The 21,757-nt window shown below is 37.2% G+C and overlaps 1 protein-coding gene across 7 annotated transcripts in view; it reads right to left on the minus strand.

Annotated features, from left to right (window-relative positions):
- Nucleotides 1-21,757, minus strand: part of Ipo11 (importin 11) — a 172,799-nt gene that overhangs the window by 67,346 nt on the left and 83,696 nt on the right. For 6 of the 7 annotated variants that reach the window (XM_085676742.2, XM_048442968.3, XM_085676743.2 and 3 more), the window contains 4 exons: nucleotides 14,922-14,998; nucleotides 12,098-12,124; nucleotides 11,832-11,911; nucleotides 11,351-11,431 (listed from right to left, as the gene is read on the minus strand). In XM_085676742.2, the coding sequence (XP_085532868.2) occupies nucleotides 11,351-11,431; nucleotides 11,832-11,911; nucleotides 12,098-12,124; nucleotides 14,922-14,998 (265 nt within the window). The remainder of the gene's footprint in view (nucleotides 1-11,350; nucleotides 11,432-11,831; nucleotides 11,912-12,097; nucleotides 12,125-14,921; nucleotides 14,999-21,757) is intronic. The other variant, XM_087896878.1, reaches the window with a different exon arrangement.

A 21,757-nucleotide genomic window follows, 5' to 3' on the forward strand; every position in this document is an offset into this window, starting at 1 on the left:
AAAATATACCTTCTTCTCAGCATCTAATGGAACCTTCTAGAAAATTGATCACACACATACTTACTTGGTATCAAAGCAAGCATCCAGATACAAATAAATTGTACTAACCACCTATGTCTTATCAGATCACCATGGAATAAAGTTAGAATTTAACAACAATTCCACCACCAGAAAGCCTACAAACTCATGAAAACTGAACAGTCAACTACTGAACCACCCCTGGGTCAAGGAAGAAATAGAGAACTTAAAGACTTCCTTGAATACAACAAAAATAAAGACACAACATACTCAAACTTTTGGGACACTATGAAAGTAGTGCTAAGAGGAAAGTTCATAGCACTAAGTGCCCACATAAAGAAAACAGAGAAAGTCCACATTAGAGACTGACTTAACATGACATCTGAAGACCCTAGGAAGAAGGGCAGACTCACCAAGGAGGAGTAGAAGACTGGAAATAATCAAACTGAGGGCTGAAATCAACAAAATTGAAACATAGAAAAGAATCCAAAGAATCAATGAAACCAAAGAGCTGGTCCTTTGAGAAAAATCAACAAGATTGACAAGCCCCTATCCAAACTAATCAAAAGGCAGAGAGAGAACACTCAAATTGACAAGATCAGAAATGAAAAGGGGGCCATAACAACAGACACTGAGGAAATTCAGAGAATCATTAGGTCATACTACAAAAGCCTGTATGCCAAAAAATTGGAAAATGTAAAAGAAATGGACATATTTTTTTAGATAAGTACCATATACTAAAATTAAATCAAGACCAGGTGAAGAATTTAAATAGACCAATAAGTCGCAAAGAAATAGAAGCGTCATAAAAAAACCTCCCAACCAAAAAAAGTCCAGGACCAGATGATTTTAATGCAGAAATCTACCAGAACTTCCAAGAAGAGCTAATACCTATACTCCTTAATGTATTTCACATAATAGAAACAGAAGAGTCATTGTCAAATTCTTTTTATGAAGCTACAGTTACCTTGATACCAAAATCACACAAAGACTCAACCAAGAAAGAGAATTACAGAACAACCTCACTCATGAACATCGATGCAAAAATTCTCAATAAAATACTGGCAAACCGAATCCAAGAACACAACAACAACAAAAAAAAAAATCATCCATTATGATCAAGTAGGCTTCATCCCAGAGATACAAAAATCTATCAATGTAATCCATCATATAAATAAACTGAAAAAAAAAATATGATCATTTCATTAGATGCCGAAAAAGCATTTGACAAAATTCAACACCCCTTTATGATAAAGGTCTTGGAGACATTAAGGATACAAGGATCATATCTAAATATAATAAAGTCAATATACAGCAAGCCGACAGCTCACATCAAATTAAATGGAGAGAAACTCAAAGCCATTCCACTAAAATCAGGAACAAGACACGGCTGTCCACTCTCACCATATTTCTTCAATATAGTGCTTGAAGTTCTAGCAATAGAAATAAGACAACATAAGGAGATCAAGGGATTTCAGTTGGAAAGGAAGAAGTCAAACTTTCGTTATTTGCAGATGATATGATAGTGTACATAGGTAACCCAAAAACTCTACCAGAGAACTCATACAGCTGATAAATACCTTCAGTGATGTGGCAGGATACAAGATCAACTCCAAAATATCAGTTGCCCTCCTATACACAAAGGATAAAGAAGTGGAGTAGAAATCAGAAAAATATCACCCACCTTTCATGACAGCCACAAATAGCATAAAGTATCTTGGAGTTACACTAACCAAGGAAGTGAAAGATCCAGTTGACAAGAACTTTAAGGCTTTAAAGAAAGAAATTGAAGAGGATACCAGAAAGTGGAAGGATCTCCCATGCTCTTAGATTGGTAGGATCAACATAGTAAAAATGTCAACACTACCAAAGGCAATCTATAGATTCAATGCAATCCCCATCAAAATCCCAACAAAATTCTTCACAGACCTTGAGAGAACAAGAATCAACTTTATATGGAAAGACATAAAACCCAGGATAGCCAAAACAATCCTATACAATAAAGGAACTTCCAGAGGCATTACCATCCCTGATTTCAAACCTTATTACAGAGCTACAGTTTCGAAAACAGCTTGGTATTGGCATAAAAACAGATGTTGACCAATAGAATCAAACTGAAGACCTGGATATTAATCCACAAACCTATGAACACCTGATTTTTGACTAAGGAGCTAAAATTATACAATGGAAGAAAGAAAGCATCTTTAAAAAATGGTGCTGGTGTAACTGGACGTCAACCTGTAGAAGAATGAAAATAGATCCGTACCTATCACCATGCACAAAAGTCAATTCGAAATGGATTAAAGACCTCAATATAAATCTGACCACACTGAACCTGATAGAAGAGAAAGTGGGAAGTAGCCTGCAATACATGGGCACAGGAGACCACTTTCTACATATAACCCCAGTAGTACAGACAATAAGAGCAACAATGAATAAATGGAACTTCCTGAAACTGAGAAGCTTCTGTAAAGCAAAGGACACAATCATTAAGACAAAAAGACAACCTACTGAATGAGAAGATCTTCACCAACCCCACATCAGACAAAGATCCAACCTCCAAAATATATAAAGAACTCAAAAAACTAGACATTAAAATTCTAAATAACCCAATTAAAAAAATAGGGTACTGAACTGAATAGAGAATTCTTAACAGAAGAAGTTCAAATGGCCAAAAGATACTTAACCTCCTTAGCGATCAGGGAAATGCAAATCAAGTAACTCTGAGATACCATCTTACACCTGTCAGAATGGCTAAAATCAAAACCACCATTGATAATCTATGCTGGAGAGGGTGTGGCCTAAGGAGAACACTCATCCATTGCTGGTGGAAATGCAAACTTGTGCAACTACTTTGGAAATCAGTGTGGCGGTTTCTTAGAAAATTGGGAGTCAACCTACCTCAGAATCCAGCAATACCACTCTTGGGAATATACCAAAGAGATGACCAATCATACTACAAAAGCATTTGTTCAACTATGTTCACAGCAACATTATTTGTAATAGCCAGAACCTGGAAACAACCTTGATGCCCCTCAATGGAAGAATGGATAAAGAAAGTGTGGCACATCTACATATTAAAATACTACTCGGCGGTAAAAAAAAAAAAATGACATTTTGAATTTGACATGCAAATGGATGGAAGTAGAAAACATTATCGTGAGTGAGATAATTCAGACCCAAAAAGATGAATATGATATGGACTCACTCATTAGTGGATTATAGCTATAAACAAAGGACATTGAGCCTATAGTTCACAATCCTAGAGAAGCCAAATAATAAGGTGAACCCAAAGAAAAGCATATATAGATCCTCTTGGAAATTGGAAGCAGACAAGATCGTCAGACAAAAGTTGGACGCATGGGAGTAGGGTGGGGTGGGGGGAAGGGGAAAGGGGGAAAGAGAAGGGAGAAGAGGAGAATTGGGGAGAGATTGGGGGAGTGGGATGGTTGAGATGGAGGAAGGGCAGATATGGAAGCAGGGAAGAAGATATCTTAATCAAGGGAGACATTTTAGGGTTGGCAAGAGGCCTGGCTCTAGAGGGGTTCCCAGGTGCCCATGGGGATGTCCCCAGGTTGGTCCTTGGGCAGTAGAGGAGAGGGTACCTGAACTGGCCCTGTCCAGTAGTAGTCAGACTGACGACTATCTTGAATATCACCCTAGAACCTTTGTCTGTCGGCGACAGATGGAGATAGAGACAGAGACCCACATGGGAGCACTGGACTGAGCTCCCAAGATCCAGTTGAAGAGCAGAAGGAGGGAGACTATGATCAAGGAAGTCAGGACCGCGAGGGGTTGGTCCACCTGCTGAGGCAGTGTGCCTGGTCTAATGGGAGGTGACCAAAGCCAGCTGGACTGGGACTGGATGAGCTTGGGATCAAACTGGACTCTCTAAATGTGGCTGGCAATGGGGGCTGACTGAGAAGCCAATGATAATGGCACTCATTGTCTCTACTGCATGTACTGGCTTTTTGAGATCTTAGTCTATTTGGATGCACACCTTCCTAAGCCTGGGTGGAGCAGGGAGGGCCTTGGACTTCCCACAGGGCACAGTACCCTGCCATCTCTTAGGACTGGGGGGAGAGGGCAGGATGAGTGGGGAAACAGCAGGGAAATGGGAGGAGGGGAGGAAGTGGAAATTTTGAATGGTATTATTTATAAAGCAATAAAAACAAAGAGTGGCCTGAGAAGTTCATGGTGGATATTAATGCCATAAAAGCTCTTTCCAAACAATAAAATAAAATAACTCATGAGGGAATTGTTCAAAATTATTGTCTGCAAATATGAAGAGATAAATAAACTAATCAGCTACAAGAAACACCAGTGGTTATCCCTATGTAAGCCTAAATTAGAAGAATTATCTGGCAACGGTGTGGCTATAGCCTTTCTTATTTTATATTTTATATTTTATTCTTTTAAAAGCCATCTCTTTTCATTTTACATACTAATCCCAATTTCCAATCCCTCCTCCAGTTCCCTCCATTAGCCCCCCTGCATCCACTCATCATAGAGGGTAAGGCACATTGCTTTGAGGAAGGACCAAGGCCCCCCCTCCCTCCCTCCAAAAAGAATGGGTTCCAAAAAGCCAATACAAGCAGTAGAGATAAATCCTGGTCCCACTGCCAGTGGCCTCACAATCTGTCCCATTGGTTAAGGCTTTTTAAAGGAGCCTTGTCTGTCTAGCTGACTAAATAAAATCCTGTAATATGCATATTAAAGTTAACTTAAAGAACTCACAGGAATCACTGCATCTTTGTTTTTGGAAAACAAACAGAATGGGAAATCTCATAGTTTTAACAATTATCCCTGTATGTGTTTAGATGATTATGATGCATCCATAAAAAACATTAACATATGTTAAATACAATCTAACACTATCATTTATACAGTGTCTTCATATAAATTATAGCCAATATTGAACAAAGAAGCAACAAATACTCAGGGAAAAGTCATTGAAGTCAAAAGATTCAGAAGCACAGGTAGAGAAGCAATGGTCCTGAAGTATTCTACAGAGGGCTGGGTATGCTGGTGCACACCTTTAATCCCAGCACTCGGGATATAGAGACAGGCAGCTCTCTGAGTTCAATATCAGTCTGCTCTACACAGCCAGTTTCAGGTCAGCTAGGGCTCATAGTGAGACTCTGTTGCAAAAATAAAACAACAAATACTACGTAGAAAAAATGTCAGCATCTAACTTTAAGGTAGTCACAAGAAAGGTTTAAAAGGGGAACTGGTAACATAAAAAGAAGTTGATCAAAATACACAATTCTTACATTTTTCCCAGCCCTGTGTTTGAACAGAACTGTGGTATCAAGAATAACAATGACAATGAGTTCTGTTTTGACATGCTGAATTTTAGATACACATGGGAAATCACAGAAAACAATTCTATATTTCTTGTAATAAAAATTACAATTACTTAATAACCTTGTTTCTACCACATATATCTACATATATGGATAGAGTCTCAAATTTTTAAATTTTAAAATGATAATAGCAGTATTATTAAAAGCAGTGGCATTACAAATGTCAATTTGATTGCTCTTTTTCTTCTGGCTTTTATGTTATAGTCCACTACACTTACTGTATATCAAGTTACTTGATATATTCTTAGGTGATTGCCACAATATCACAATAAATACATACACTTCCTCTTAAAAGTTTTTACTAACTTTTAAATTTTGATCTATTATTTTTACTGTGTTTTCACAATACTGGGGATTAGCCCTTTTATTACGTTAAATCATGTAAAACATCTACACTGCTCTAAACTCTTTTCTTACTCCTGCTTGATAACTAATGTTATTAATTTGGTTCACTACTTCATTTCCGGTTTTCTTTCACCCTTTAAACGGAAAAAAAAAAAGAACCCCTCTAGACTATTTACTGATTTATATTCTCAAAAAAATAAAATCACTGTAGAGCTATGAAGGTTTTCTTCATTTAAGACTGGCAAAGTATTTCACCACATGGTTGAACATGCCTTCAATCATCTGACTGTGTTTTTAGTCAGCACTATGCCAATACAAATAGAACTTGCTGCACTTCAGTTTTTAATCTACTTATTTTCATCATATACCTTCAACAGATTGATTTTAAACCAAAAATGCAGGTTTTTAACTTCATCCTAAAAAAAGTCTTGATCTAGCACCACACTTAACAAAAAATTGCTAAGAATGTGGCTCTTAACATAAGAATGTCTATATTCTGACTCGAATATCTACTAGCTGTCTGACTTTGGACAAACCATTTATTTAACTCTGTTATTTATTTTTTTGTCTGCAAAAATAGAAAAAACAACAGCACTATCATCATGTTTACATGAAGAATAAATGCACACTACTTGCTATGTGCTTAGAGATATGTAGGACATCATAAATGGTGTTGTCATCTATTATTACAGAATAGTTCATTTAAAACACCAAAAAATTGGAAAAAACTAAAACAGTTAATTCATCATAAGCCTTATCACAATGAAGTAAAGGAAGTTGGTTGAATAATGCATATGGGTATGGTTTTGAAAAACAAGATATATAAATTCAAAACGGTACACTTGTACAAACACATCTCAAACTAGTGCTAAAAATTTCAATCTGATTATTTTTAGAATACTACTGTGCCCATATAGCTAATCTGTACTGAGTAAAAGAGTAAAGTCTACCTTTGCTCTAAATAACTGACTCGTAATACTGGTCCTTCTGTCCAATTTTCTTAAATTTTTAACTTTCTGCTTCAAAGAACAAAGAAGCTACTTGCAAACATTATTAGAAATTAGTCTAATGGTGACATTTAGCTAAAAATATATTAAGATTGTTATACAGCATGCTATATAAAGAAATAGAACCTAGCCAAATATGGTGGCACACACCTTTAAGTCCTGCACTTGAGAGGCAGAGGTAAGAGGATCTCCTTGAGTTCAAGGCCAGATTGGCTTATATGCCAAAGTATACATAAAGAGATCCTTTACAATGGGGGGGGGGATGGGAGATGGAGGGGAAGAGAGAGAGAGAGAGAGAGAGAGAGAGAGAGAGAGAGAGAGAGAACACTCCAAGAGTTCTCTCAGACTACAAATGCAGGTATAGAATAAACAAACCATTTTATATCAAAAGCTCAAGAGATTTATCTGTGCTAAGTAGCATATTCCTAGTACTTAACATTCATTTATTAAATCACTTCACTTCTGTGACTTCAAAACAAAGGGTCAACTATAGCAATGTATTTTTTTAATTGTCTTAATCACACATTATCAAGTCCTCAATATATAACTGAAGTATTTACAATGTATTAGGATCTACTGCTGACAGTGAATTGTTTTAATCTATACTTTGTATAAAATGTTATAAAATTTTTACTATATTTAGATAACTATCTCCATTGATTCATTCAACAAAAAAAGTACAAAAGAAGTAGATAGATGACATTACTTTTTCCATTTTTAAGCACAATGAAAAATAGATTTGCTACTAAAATTATGAAGCAAGTGTGTAGTATTTATGTTTAGAACTCTTCATAACAATTTTTTAAAGATTATGTTATTTTTTAAAACAATAACCAAACACAATTAATTTTAAAGAACCAGTTAGATACACAATTGTCAATAATATTTGTTTTTGCTATATTACTAGCCTTACCTTAAAAGGCAAATTCACTTAGTAGATTGCTTTTTAATTTTTGCTTTTTGTTTCATCTATTATTTCGTTACTTATTGTGTGTACACGCATGCAACAATGCATATGTGGAAGTGAGAGGACAATTTTAGAGAGTGGGTTCTCTTCCTCCTCTATGTGGGTTCTCGGGATCCAATTTAGGTCATCGGATTTGGTAGCAAGGGCTATTACCTTGATCAGCCATTTCAACTAGGCTCTCAAAGGCTTATTTTCAATAAACACTTATTTAGAAGAAATCATGTAGGAAGAACATTTGGTTTGGTTTATTTTTCTACAGCTAGAGATCTAACAACTAAATAAAATTAATCTACAAATATAGATAAACTTGACTGCTTTTTTTTTCACAAAGACTAACTACAAAATGAGACAGCTTTGTAACTAGATAAAAATAGCTACCATTTTTATTAGTTTATTTACATGCTAGGCACCATTTTAAGTGTGCTCTCTCTCTCTCTCTCTCTCTCTCTCTCTCTCTCTCTCTCTCTCTCTCTCTCTCAAATAATCCTCTGACCGACCCTAGAAAATTGAAACAGCTATCCTCATTTTACAGGCAGAAAGTATGAAGACAGTAACTGCGGTGAGGTAATGAGGCCAATACTCTAATCTAGCTACTGGTCATGCAAGCAATAAGAAAATAATATTCTTAGAACTCCCTGAAATCTTTCTTATTGAAATTTTACAGTGCTCATAAAAAATAATTCATAAGTCAGCGTTCAACAGTTACTTTACTACTAATATTGCAAAAAGAGCTTTACTTAAAAATTAAAAACAAAAACAAACAAAAATGCTTTCAATTCAATTATGACCTGGAAAATCCTTAAATGTGAGAGAGAAGCTTTTTCTTCTTAAGCACTTAGAATATAGTGAGTAGAATTAACACAGTTTTGAATATAAGTACTATATAACTACGGGTTGCTAAAATTCATTTCATGGGCTTGCAAAATGACTTGGCAAGTAAAGGTGTTTTCAGAGATAGTTAAATGTACTGGATTCACATGGTAGAAGACACAAACCAATTCAAGCAAGTTGTCCTCTGACAAGCCTATCCCCAACACACATACAACACACACACATACACTTATGTACATATGTACAAAACAACAACAACAACAAAAGAACCAAGCCCAGAGTATAGTAAAGAGCCTTCTAAGCAGCAGATCGGGTGAGAAGCTAAGACACAGGCAAAGTGAACCAGTGTGATTGATATAAATCCTCTAAATCTTTAATGTAAAAAGCATCAATACATTGCCTTTAAAATCAGAGAAAATAAAGCAAATATTTGATGTACAATGTCCTTCTGTATGCTGTGACTATGCGTTTCTCTTATTGGTTGATGAATAAAGCTGTTTTAGCCAGTGGCCAGGCAGAATATACATAGGCGGGAAATCAAAACAAAGACAGGGAGAGCGAGAAGTCAGAGTCTGGGAGACACCATGTAGCTGCCAAGGAAGCAAGATGCCAGGGAATCATTGGTAAGCCACGATCACAGAGACTACTAGAAATGGGTTAATTTCTAAGAGAGAGCTAGCCAGTAAGAACCCTGACCCACTGGCCAAACAATTGTAACTGTTGTTAAGCCTCAGAGTGGTGATTTCATAAGCGGCTGTGGGGACCTGGTGGGCAGAGAAAAACTGGTCCGGTGGGACAAGCAGGACAGAGAAAAATATCCATCTACACATAGGAATTCTGACCTGTGGGTAATGCAGAAACTTACAGATTAACAGAGGTATCTAGTAGATGAAAGACTTTAAAGTACATAGATAGTATCAGGATAACATGACAATTTTCTCTAATTGTGATAACTCACAACCAATATCAGTAATGAATACTTGAGATAACAACTAAACAGTTCACAGACAAAAGCATTTACTGTCAACCGCTTTCAGAAAATTTCTAATTCCTAACCCACAGGGTAAATGAATATATCAACAATAATTCCAAATATACCAAATTTAAGTCAAACCAAACACATGCACATACACACACACAAATACCTAGAATTTATATGTATGTAGTCACCAAAGAACAGATACTACACTCAAAGAGATAAATGGTTTTGTTAGATTTGTAGCACTATGTATTAGTTAATAGGAAAGAAACATTTTTATAATGAGTTCACTGGCAGAAAAATCTACCTTGAAGATCTAAGACAATGCTGTGGTTTTTACACTATAAACGTAATTGTTCAGAGAGTAGGACTTAGATAGGTGTAGTGGCACATGCCTTTAATCCCAGCACTCAGGAGGCAGAGGCAGGTGGATCTCTGAATTTGAAGCCAGCCTGATCTACACAGTAAATTCCAGGACAGCCAAAACTACCTAGTGAACCCTATTTAAAAGCTAATAATTTAAAAAAACAAAACAACAACCAAAAAAAAAAAGAAAGAAAGAAAGAAAGGAAGGGAGAAAAAGGAAAAAGACAGTAAGACTTTGTTTAACCAGAATTTAATTCTCTTATTTGACAGAAAATAGAGTTAAGAAATTAGAACTTTCTCGGGAGGCAGAAGCAGGTGGATCTCTGTGAGTTTGAGGCCAGCCTGGTCTACAAGAGCTAGTTCCAGGACAGGCACCAAAGCTACAGAGCAACCTTGTCTTAAAAAGAAAAAAAGAAAAAGAAAAAGCAGAAAGAAAAGAGAAGAGAAGAGAAGAGAAGAGAAGAGAAGAGAAGAGAAGAGAAAAGAAAAGAAAAGAAAAGAAAAGAAAAGAAAAGAAAAGAAAAGAAAAAAGAAAGAAAGAAATTAGAACTTGGGGCTGGAGAGGTGGCTCAGAGGTTAAGAGCACTGAGTGCTCTTCCAGAGGTCCTGAGTTCAATTCCCAGCAACCACATGGTGGCTCACAACCATCTGTAATGAGATCTGGTGCCCTCTCCTGGCCTATAGGATATATGTAGGCAGAATACTGTATATATAATAAATAAATAAATCTTAAAAAAAAGAAATTAGAACTTTAACAGCTATGTCTTTCAAACTATATAAAGTATCAATACATATCATGATATATTTTAATATGGTTATATGCTTATGTTTACATAAGTTATTAAATTCATGTTATAGCATTTCCTTGATAAAGATAGTAATAAAAAGATAATACATATAATTTACAAGCTATTTGTTCATAGTTATACATAATCCCAATAAATTTGCTACTCTAACTTCAAGGCTAACTAAAGTTAAAGCTATCTAAAGATAACACTGAATGCAGACTAACAAACTGAAAGGCCTGTCCTCAATAGAAAAGTGGTAATTATCCCTGCTTATCATATGGAGACTAGGAGGCAAGCTGCCATGGACAGAGGTGTAGCTCACTAGCCTATGTGTAAGTACACAGGTTCAATACCTAAAGCATTATCAAAATGACAATTAAAAGGCTAAGATGCATCACATGTTGCCAGTTTTAGGACAAATTGTCAAAAAAGCTTTTAATTCATTGTTATCCAATGAAAATTTAGGATGGACATTATTCCAAAGAGATGAAATTAGAAATCAAAACTCCATTTTAGCAAAATCTCCAGGTGATTTGAGCACACATTCAAATTTGATGCCTTTGGTACAGAGAATTGGGGCAAACTGAATACTTTCTAGAAGTGCATGAGTTCCTCTGCTTTCCAACCGCTCACTCAGTTCCAGCCCTACCAACAACACAGCAATCATCTGAAGATGGCAGTACCTTGAGCACTTGGACTTGACCTTCTGTAGTGATCTCTGGCAGCAGCTCACAAAAGGACTGGCACAGACCTACTGCATACGTCTAAAATCCAAGCAAAGGTCAGTATGTGTGTAAGAACACAGCTGAAATATAAATGAAAGGCTTTTTAGCCTTTTATTCTACTTGGAAATTTATGCTAACGATCTAAGCAAACAATTTCAGTTAACACCCCTCTTAGGAATAATGAAGAAAGATTATAGCAAATAACTTTACTGATGCACTGATTTATGAGTATGTGTTTATGTATATAGTGTAATTTCTGTGTTCAGTAACAGTGCAACTGGATGCTAATCTGCAGTGGGGAATACTTATAAGGAAACAGAATTTTTACCCCCCTAAAGTAACAAACAAAATTTGAACTTTGAAAAGGTACCTTCTGATACCACAAAAAACAAAAATTATATATATAATTATTAATAATGCAAAAACTATTCCAACATACCTGTAAAAATTCTGTTGATGATAAAAAGATATAGCCATTGATGATCTTAAAGCAGGTTCTGAGATTCTCTGAACTAAGTTCTGCCAAAACAATAATTATTTTTTAAAAGAGCAAATTAACTAGCTGTTCAAAATATAAGTGAAGTGATGGTTCATTTTAGTTAAAGTTGCTATAGCAACATGAAGCACTTGAGTTTGATTTTAACCATGATTACTAATTTGATTTTGACTTTTTATGGCTCCTGTAGCAGCAAGCATGCAGCTTACCGTTTGCAAGGCAGCTGGATGGAAGCTCTAGGATAGAAGATCAGACAGGATTGATAATGTTTTACCATCAGAAAAACAAAAATTTCTACAAACAAGTGAAAATGAAAAACTAAGTTTTAACAAGGATAGTGGCACACAATTATAATTCTAGTAGTCAAGAAGTTGAGTCAGGAGGACTAGCCTTAGTTCAATGCCAGCCTGAGCTAAAAGAAAAACTAAACTAACATACATACTTCTTTTCATAAATGTTTCTGACTATAATCTAGTCGGTATTTATAAGTAGGTCATTATCTAAAACTGGCAAACCCTGTAACAATGCTATATCTTTCACTAGTAAAAACAATTGGAAAAGTATTTCTTCCCTCTTTTTTTCATTCAGAACAAAACTAGGAAGCCATATGATCTGATTTTTCATTTCAAGCCAAATTTATAGTCCAATCCTAGTTTCCTGGTTTACAAAGAAAAGTATACAGAGGCCAATCATGTTCAATTCTTAGCGGGGAGAGCACTACACAAAGCCATCATATGAAAAGGCTTCATCCTGTTCAGGAGATAGTTTAGGATAACAGGTCTGACTGACGTTTTCACTCGTAGGTCAATGAGGCAGCATAGGGACTGGCCAGACTGGCACTACATAAGACTCCCAAGTCACAGAGTCAAGCTAAAGAAGCCCTTCACCCGAGGATAAAGGGAAGTGGACAGCACACTTCCTTTCGTTCCCTACAGTGACTAAAAGACAAGTTTTTTTTTTTTTTCCTCAGAAATCAGGAGTATGTAACTACTGACACTGCCTTTGGGAATGCGTGCATCTTACAGAGAAAAACAGCAAAGGGCTATTTATTGAAAAATAGACTCGTGTTTATTGATTGAGAGTTCTGAGGAGGAATGAGGTAAGGGAATTTAAAAAAAGGATAAGGGAGGATTAGAGTGGGAAAAAGGAATTTCAGAAGAAATGTGAATGGCAGATGGCACTATCTAGCCATCACAGTCTTCTACCCACTAAGAGTTTCTACTTTAATTAACCAAAGCTCTGTGTCAGTTCACATCCACTGAAGTTTTCAAAGTAGCTCTACTTTTCTGAACTAGAACTAGAACTTTGACTTCTAAAAAGATTTCTCAGTGTAAGTTAATTCTCAGCAGGGGGTCCACATTTGGTTATTTTCTACCTAGATATTCTCTAAGGACAATATAAAACAAAGTTTCAATAAAGCAGTTAAAGATGTTTTTTGGTTACTCTTAATGGAATTTCAGAACTGGAAAGATAGCTTAGTAAGTAAACAGACTACTGTACAAACATGAAGACCTAAGTCTGGATCCACACACCCCGATAAAAAGCTAAACATGCCAATGAATGTTTAATCTGTGTTGGGGAGGCAGCGCAGCGAGGATTTCAGAGACTTGCTGGCCAGCCAGTCTAGCTGATCAGTGAGCTCTGGCCTGAGTAACAGTACCTATCTCACACAAAAAATAAAAGTACTAACAAGATGGCGTAGGCATGTCCTACTCACTCACAAGAACCAGAGCTCAGGTCCCAGCACCCATACCATAAAGCAGAACATCTTGCAAACGCCTGTGACTCCAGAGCCAAGGAATCTGACACCCTCTTCTGGCCTGCATGCACACATCGGAACATGGATCCCACACATGCATGCCAATACATACTCATTTATACACACACGAATAAATAAAGCCAAGAGTAACAGAGGAAGACACCTGTTATAGACCTCCAGCCTCCACAGGTGCATGTACAGGTACACACATCAGTACACACAAGCACACACCACACACATACACCAAAATAATTAAAAACTCATTTTTTAAAAATAAAGGTTCAGTAAACTGTCCTGTGTATAATTAATAAATATAAATATGTATAATTAAATATGCCATGAATTTAGGTGTGCAACTGAATTGGTAAACTCCCTTACTAAGACGACTTTATAATCAAAGTATTATTTTTAAGAGATTTCAGGCTAGGGATGTATGTCAGTGGGAGACTGTGCCAAACCGATGAGTTCAAGGTTCTGCTTCAACATCCCCCACCAACAACAACAAAAATTAATACAATTATATACTTAGAATAGTACCTACTCTTCAACAAAAAGGTACAAATTTACTATTATTAATTACTATCAAAATAAATGTTGATACTGGAGAAAGCATCTACTTATCTCTCCAAAAGACTGAAAAAATAAGTACCTAGATTCCTCAGAGTCAAGAGTCAAATGTGATGTTTTGAAACTGCTTAGTTCTGAGGGAATAACAGCTCCAAGGACAGCTGTACAGCATGCATGAGGCCATGTGTGAATGACAGAAACTATATGCACATTAGTGTCGGAATATCTAGCTAATCTGTAAGCAATGCGTCAGCAGACAGTGTGTGTGACACTGACTTCAGTGCCTCCTTAGGTGAGACAGAAGTATGCACAAAGCTCGGCCTGAATAACTTACAGCACAAACTATAAAAATGAAAAACCGAAAAGTGAGTTGAGTAAAACCATGGTATAGAGAAGCAGTTTCAGAATATATTCCTCAAGCAGCATACAGAGCAGTCAGCAAGCAAAGTTCTTCAGGCAAAGCTCAAGCTCAACTTGTAATTAGTTTATACCTTCATTTATATTGAATTTTTTCCATAAAGCAATGTTATTTTACATTTTTCTTTAAATCAATGGGAATTACTTTAATATATATATATATTTCTATAAAAACACTACTGTTTGTCAATATATGAAACTTTAAAAAATGGAAGGTATAACTATAAAGTCAGGAAAAATACTTCTAAGTTGTGGTCACATAAAAACTCAGTTAAGATTTTAAGACATACCAAGAAGTGGTGACATGTTCTGAAAAATGCGAAGCAATTCTTGTGTAACACATGGGCTGTTCTCCAAAGTCACTAACCTGGGGAAGAAAATAAAATTAACACACTACTGACATCCATGTATGCCATCACCATAACTCAAACCTAAAAACATTTCATATGGGGGACAATAAGAAGACTCAGAGTGTAAAGCACCTGCCATCAAAATAGCCAACCATCACATGGTGCCCTCTGAACTTCCCAATCTTGTGTGTATGCACACCAGTGTGGGGGCCAGAGGGCAACTAGGGTGTGATTCATCAGGTACTGGTCACCTCTTATTTTTTCAGACATATTTTTTCATTGACCAAGAACTTATCAACTACTTAAGTTTGCTGGTCAGCAAGCCTACCCTGGACCCAACTATCTCTGTCTTCCTAGTGCTCAGATTACACTGATATGTCGCCAAGAACAAGTTTGGTTTCTTCCTTTCATTCCTTATTTCTTTCTTTTTTATGGGCTCTGGAATTGAGTTTACATCTTCAGGCGTGCAAGTCAAGTAATTTACAGGCTAACTTATTTCCTCAGTCCTGTATAGTAACATTTTTACATACACAGTAGGAATAGCGAATGTGAGCATGGAGCAGGTGGGAGAGCTGTCCCTGACCCCCACCCCCACCCCCACCCCCAGCTGAACACTGGGCAAGCAGGCCCTGCACCTTGCCAGAGTGACACAGTAGAGACAACCTGTTCATGCAGGTATGGGTGAATAGGCCCCCAAGTTGGGAACATGGGAGAGCGGCCGCAATTTCTCATCTGTCTAGTGGCAGGATGGACAAAGGAGAGTTGCTCCCTCTACCCATCAACACCTGAGGCAGGTGGAAGAGCTCGCCCTGACCCCCATCAGCTGCAACACTCTGAGAGCAGGCCCTGTGCCCCATGGGGTAGCAAAACAGCCATTCCTGTTAGTGCAGTTGTGGAAACACCAGTCCCAAAATCATGAGCATGGGACAGCTGTCCCCATTAGCTATCTGCCTAGTGGGCAAAGGAGAGTTGTCCCATCTGTCCATCAACACCTGAGGCAGGTAGATGAGCTGGTTCTGTAGTCTTAAGAGCCGGAGGGCTAGCCCTGACCCCCACCAACTGCAACACTCGGTAGAACAGGCGTACACCTTGCCAAGGCAGCACAATCAAGCCAAAACTGTTAGAGCCGATGTGGGAGAGCCAGAGAGTCAGCCCCAAAACTGACCATGGGAGAGATGTTTCCCATTACTCATCTGTCTTGTGATGACAGGGTCAGAGGTGAACTGTCCTTCCTTCATCCCCACCCATAAACACTGGAGGAAGGTGGGAGAGCTGGCCCTGTGGTCTTAAGAGTGGGAGAGTCGTTCCTGACCCCCCACCCCCAACCAGCACAAAATTTGGGAGTGGAGGCATTGTACCTTGCCAGAGCAGCACAACAGAGCCAAGGCTCTTAGTGCAGGTATAGATGAGCCAGCCCCAAAACTGTGACCATGGGAGAGCTGTCAACATTTCCCTTCTGGCAGGCCAAGCCCACAGATGCCCAGGCCCAGATCCAGGGCTATGACTTGGCCTGCTGGAGCACTGAAGGGCCTGACCCGCAGATCCAGGATTGAAGGATTTCCACAACACAAGGCAGCAGTGGAATGTCCAGGCAGAGTCCAGAAAGAATCCTAGTGGTGGCCCAGTGCAGCGGAGACCAGAGGTCTCAAACCAGATCAATGACACTTTGCAATGAACACTTGCAAGGACAGAGAGGTATACTTCATGATTTGTTGGATTGCAGTACAGCTCCCATGATGAGATTTTTAATTCCTTTTCTTTTTTTTATTTTACTCATTTTATTTTCTTCCCTTTTTTTCTCTTAAATTTCGTTTTATGGGGGGAGGTGTGCAGGGGCAGAGGGTGCATGCAAAAGGACAGGTAATGAATGGGATCAAGATATATGATATAAAAAAGACAATAAATAAATAAAAATTTAAATTATTTTGTTCTAAATTTTCTGATCAATTCTGTGTTCCTTCAATGACAAACTAGTCTAGTGAACTAGTAAAAAAAAACTTATACAAAATGCTTTCTAAAGATGAACTGAGAAGTAAATTAAATTACTAGCCAATATCAAGGATTTAATAATCCAAAAAATAGTTCTAAAGAAAAACTATGTGTGTCACAATAGCAGCAAGTCAAAACAAACAAAAAACAGGGAAAATGAGCCTGTTTTTAATCAAAATCTAATACTGATACAGTTTAGATCTATAAAGGTCATCCGTATGCTATAGCCTTGGACCAGAACTAAGAACACTACAGTCTAGAAGTGGGGCCTTACTGGGAGAATGCATATCCCTGGGGATATAACACTGATGGGTATAGTAGTCCTCCAGTACCTTCCACTATATTTTTTATACCAGTCATACATGTATGGGCTACCCCTCCCACAAAGCCCCAATATGATGTACTGTGTGTCAAAGCCCCAAGCAATAGGTCCAATCAATTATGGACTGAAACCTCCTAAACAGTAAGCCATAAAATGCAAGTCTTCCCATTTTATAAGCTACCTTTGGTACCTGTTAAGGAATAAGGTTAACATAGGTGAAAATAAAATATTTTTTAACCTTCTAATAAGTACCTACCAAAATATCATTAACAATACACCATAAATCTTTCAACCATCACTAGCAACAACAGCAACATAATACCAGAAATAATCAGTCACTAATGGTTTGGGATATTTGTATACTGTGGGAAAGTATATGGCTGTGATTAGTTTAGGAAAAGCCTAATGACCAATAGCTAGGCACGAGGTACAAGCAAAACTTCCAAGCAAAGAGAAAGAGGAGATAAATCTAGGAACATGGGAGAAGCCAGAAGACACAAATGAGGTGCAAGAAGGAAGAGAAGTAACATCACAAGATAAAATATAGATGAATACAAATGGGTTCATTTAAGCTATAAGACCTTTGGAAATCAATATGGCAGTTTCTCAGAAAATTGGGAAGTTATACCACTCTTAGACATATAACAAAAGGGTGCTCCACCATACCACACTTGCTCAACCAAGTTCACAGCAGCTTTAGTCATGATAACCAGAAACTGGAAATAGCCAGAAACTAGATGTCCCTCATCTGAAGAAAGGAAAAAGACAATGTGGTACATTTACACAACAGAATATTACTCAGATGTTAAAAAACAATGACATCAGAACCTGCTGGCAAATGGACAGAACTAGAAAGGATGATCCTGGGTGAGGTAAACCAGACCAAGAAAGAAACAGTACTCATAAAATAGCATAAAATAAAGGAGAGCCATACTACAACCCACAGAACCAGAGACGCTAAGTAACAAGGAGGGCTCAAGGGAGGAGGGGGTACATGAATCTCATTGTGAAGGGAAAATAGAATGAACACTGCCAGTGGACAGGGAGCAGGGGCTGGAAATGGGAACAGAAGGGAACAGATCAGGGAAGCATGGAGGGAGAGAGTACTGGGAGAGACAACTGGAGGCATCTCTGGGATGAGCTAGAAATTTAGGACAATGAAAACTCCCAAGAACCTATGAAGGTGACCCGAACCAGCCATTTCCTTTAACCAGGCAAGACTTCCAAAAGAGGAACAGGGATACCACCTCAAACCCTTCAACCTACAATTTGCCCTGCCTATAAGATGTGCTAGGGTAAGATGGTGCAGAAATTGTGGGAGTGATCAACTATTGGCTGGCAGAGCTGGGGACCCACATCCTGAAGGCTAGGACCCAGAGGCAGAGTATCCCAGAGACTTAGGATAGAACCAAACATGACTGGAAAATAAATAAAATAAATTTTAATTTAATAATTTAAAAATGAAAAAGATTACATTTCCATGTTGACTAACAAACAACTATATGTAAGAGCAACTTAACAAGAAAATGTAATGTCAAAATATAGAAAAAGTTGGGCCTTTTTCTTAAGGTACCTTAGTGGTTAAGGGCACTTGTCACCAAGCCGGACAACTTAAAAGTTTGATGCACAGAGTATGTATGGGAGAAGGAGAGAACTAAGTCCTGATAGTTGTTCTCTGTATACACACACACACACACACACACACACACACACACACACACACACACACACACACACACAAAGTTAAATACAGAAAAGAGAAAACAATAAGTAAAAGCACTCACAAAATAAACTTAGACATTGAAATTCTACTGAATGAATCCATAGTGAGGATAAAATACAAATGTAAAAATTTGTTCTTTACAGAGAACTACATATAAAACAAAAAACCTCAATAACAAAAATCAAAGAGAAAGCAAATCAAAGTAAGCCATAATATTAATATTTGAATTATAAAATGGAATACAAATAACTTCTGTAATTATTAAATGATATACTCCATAAAAATAAAAAAAATTAAAGAGTAATTTTTTTTTCTTTTTACAGTGTTAGGTGTTAAACCCAGGCCCTCAGGTACAGTAAGCAAAAAGCACTTTACCATTTAACAACATCTGTAAGTACTTAAATTTATTAAATTAAACAATATACAAAAGTATTTCAGAGGCTCGAGAAATAGCTAAGTGGTTAAATAGTACTGGCTGCTCTTCCAGAGGACCTGGCAAATCACAGCACCCACATGGCAGCTCACAACTGTCAATAACTCCCAAAATCTGATTGACACCTTCACACAAACATATATGCAGGCAAAACACTAGTGAACATAAAATAAAAAAGCATTTTTAAAAAGTGTTCCAAAATCAAAATACTTCTTCAAATGTGCAAATCAAAAAATGTAGCAATACAAAGAAACACCAACACAAAACAACTAAATATTTTGATAAAGCAGAGTCAAGAAAGCAAAACAATGTGAGGCAACTAACAAGTTAAAAGGATCCATGTATGTAAGAGTAGACACTTTTATGTCATCGCTGTAGTGGTATTTAAATGTACTGCTAAAATGGGACTATGGCCCTAAAAATTCAGAATAAGTTTAAAGAACTTACAAGCCATGTGTCATAACAGTAATGATAAATTCAGACCTTAATCACATGGTTTAATACCTGCAAACACAAATAATAATGTCGGGACAAAGAAGCTACTGAAACACAGCACTACAATAAAAATAGAACAGTATGTACTAAATCTTGTGGAATAAAGTAGTAACTAATACTCCAAGATGAATTTGCAGCTTCAGCTGGAGTTCAGTTCCTAACATCCACATCAAATAGCACGCAATTGCTTGTGCTTCTAGCTCCTGGTCTAACTGATACCCTCTTCTGGTCTCTAAAGGCATTAAAATGCACACATAGGCACTACATTTGACATAAGTTAAATAATTACAGTAGATCATTTTCTTTAATTCAAAATCAAATTAGTATATATAGGCTTATACGTTAGGAACCATCTGAAGATACCACTAAAACTATAAATGTGTCACCAAACCCAAAACATGGGTCCATTTCCACTTTATTATACTGAATTCTTCAAACGTCCAAAGAGTAAATATCATTTATTTTATTTATTTATTTTTTCAATGTATGGATGAATTATTTACTGCACGTATGTCTGCACACCAAGTGTTATGTTTGGTACCTGTAGTGGCCAGAGAAAAATATTGGATCTCCCAGAATTCGTGTTACAGAAGGTTGTGAGCCACCATGTGGCTGCTGGAAGTCTGATCCCAGTCCTCTATAAGAACAGCCTGTGCTCTCAACCAGTGAGCCATTCTCCTACCACAGAATTAATATCATCTTACAAATCCAATTCCATGTAAAGAAAATTATTTTTAATTATGAGATGAGTAATTTAAGTAAAACTGATAAAAGCGCAAGCCGTATCACAGAGTACAGATCACAGATCCAGTTCACTGAAAAATGCAGGAGTAGAAGAAAGGCAAAAAACTGGGAAAATTTTAAAATATACTAAAAGTGAAAATTTCTCCCCAAGAAAATTGTGTTATTTCAGGAAGTCAAATTTTTTTCCTAAATATTCTTACAGGAAAACAATCTCAAGTAGATGAGGGGAAAAAGCAATAGATAATTTGGATGTATTATACTTTTTGTTGTTTTTTGTTTGTTTGTTTGTTTTTGTTTTTCAGAAAGGGTTTCTCTGTAGCTTTGGAGCCTGTCCTGGAACTAGCTCTTGTAGACCAGGCTGACCTCGAACTCTCAGAGATCTGCCTGCCTCTGCCTCCTGAGTGCTGGGATTAAAGGCATGCACCACCACCGCACTGATGATTTACTACACTCTTAAATGAAAACAATATTAAACTTAATGTTATATAGCTGGCAACACCCACTGTTTATAGTGTTCATTACTCTATTTCCTGAAAGGCAAAATAAAGCAGAACCAAACCAAAGCCTTTTCATATATAGTCTTTTGTTTCAATTTTGTTTAAAAGTAATGTATAGCTACTAAGAAAGATAAGAGAGGTCTGGGGCCAGCTCAGAGAAAGCATGCTTGCTAACATTCAGGAGGCCCTAGGTTCAATCCCCAGTGGAGAAAAGAATAGATCAGCTGGCAGTTAGTGCCCAGAATAAGAGCCTATTTTTACTAGAATTTTGTAATTTCTTCTTCCCAGGCTTCTTGAAGCTCTTATTTAGGATGTAACTGCCACCTGACCATGCTGCATATTTTACTGAGAAAATACAAGGCATCAAATGAATCACACTATCAAATCTGGAAATCCGTATTTCAATTGCCAGTCAAAATGAAGTACACCTGCTGCTGTTAAAATTCAACCCTGTCACTTAAGATCTGATGACCTACACTGTAAGGAGCCATCAGGACATCGCCATTATGGCGCTGGCGGTCCTGCAGCTTGGAGGTAAACACATTTGCACAACTGAGCCTTTGTCCCTGGCCA

The sequence above is a fragment of the Myodes glareolus genome, chromosome 15 (genome assembly GCF_982192425.1).
Source record: "Myodes glareolus chromosome 15, mMyoGla1.1, whole genome shotgun sequence".
Taxonomy (NCBI): domain Eukaryota; kingdom Metazoa; phylum Chordata; class Mammalia; order Rodentia; family Cricetidae; genus Myodes; species Myodes glareolus.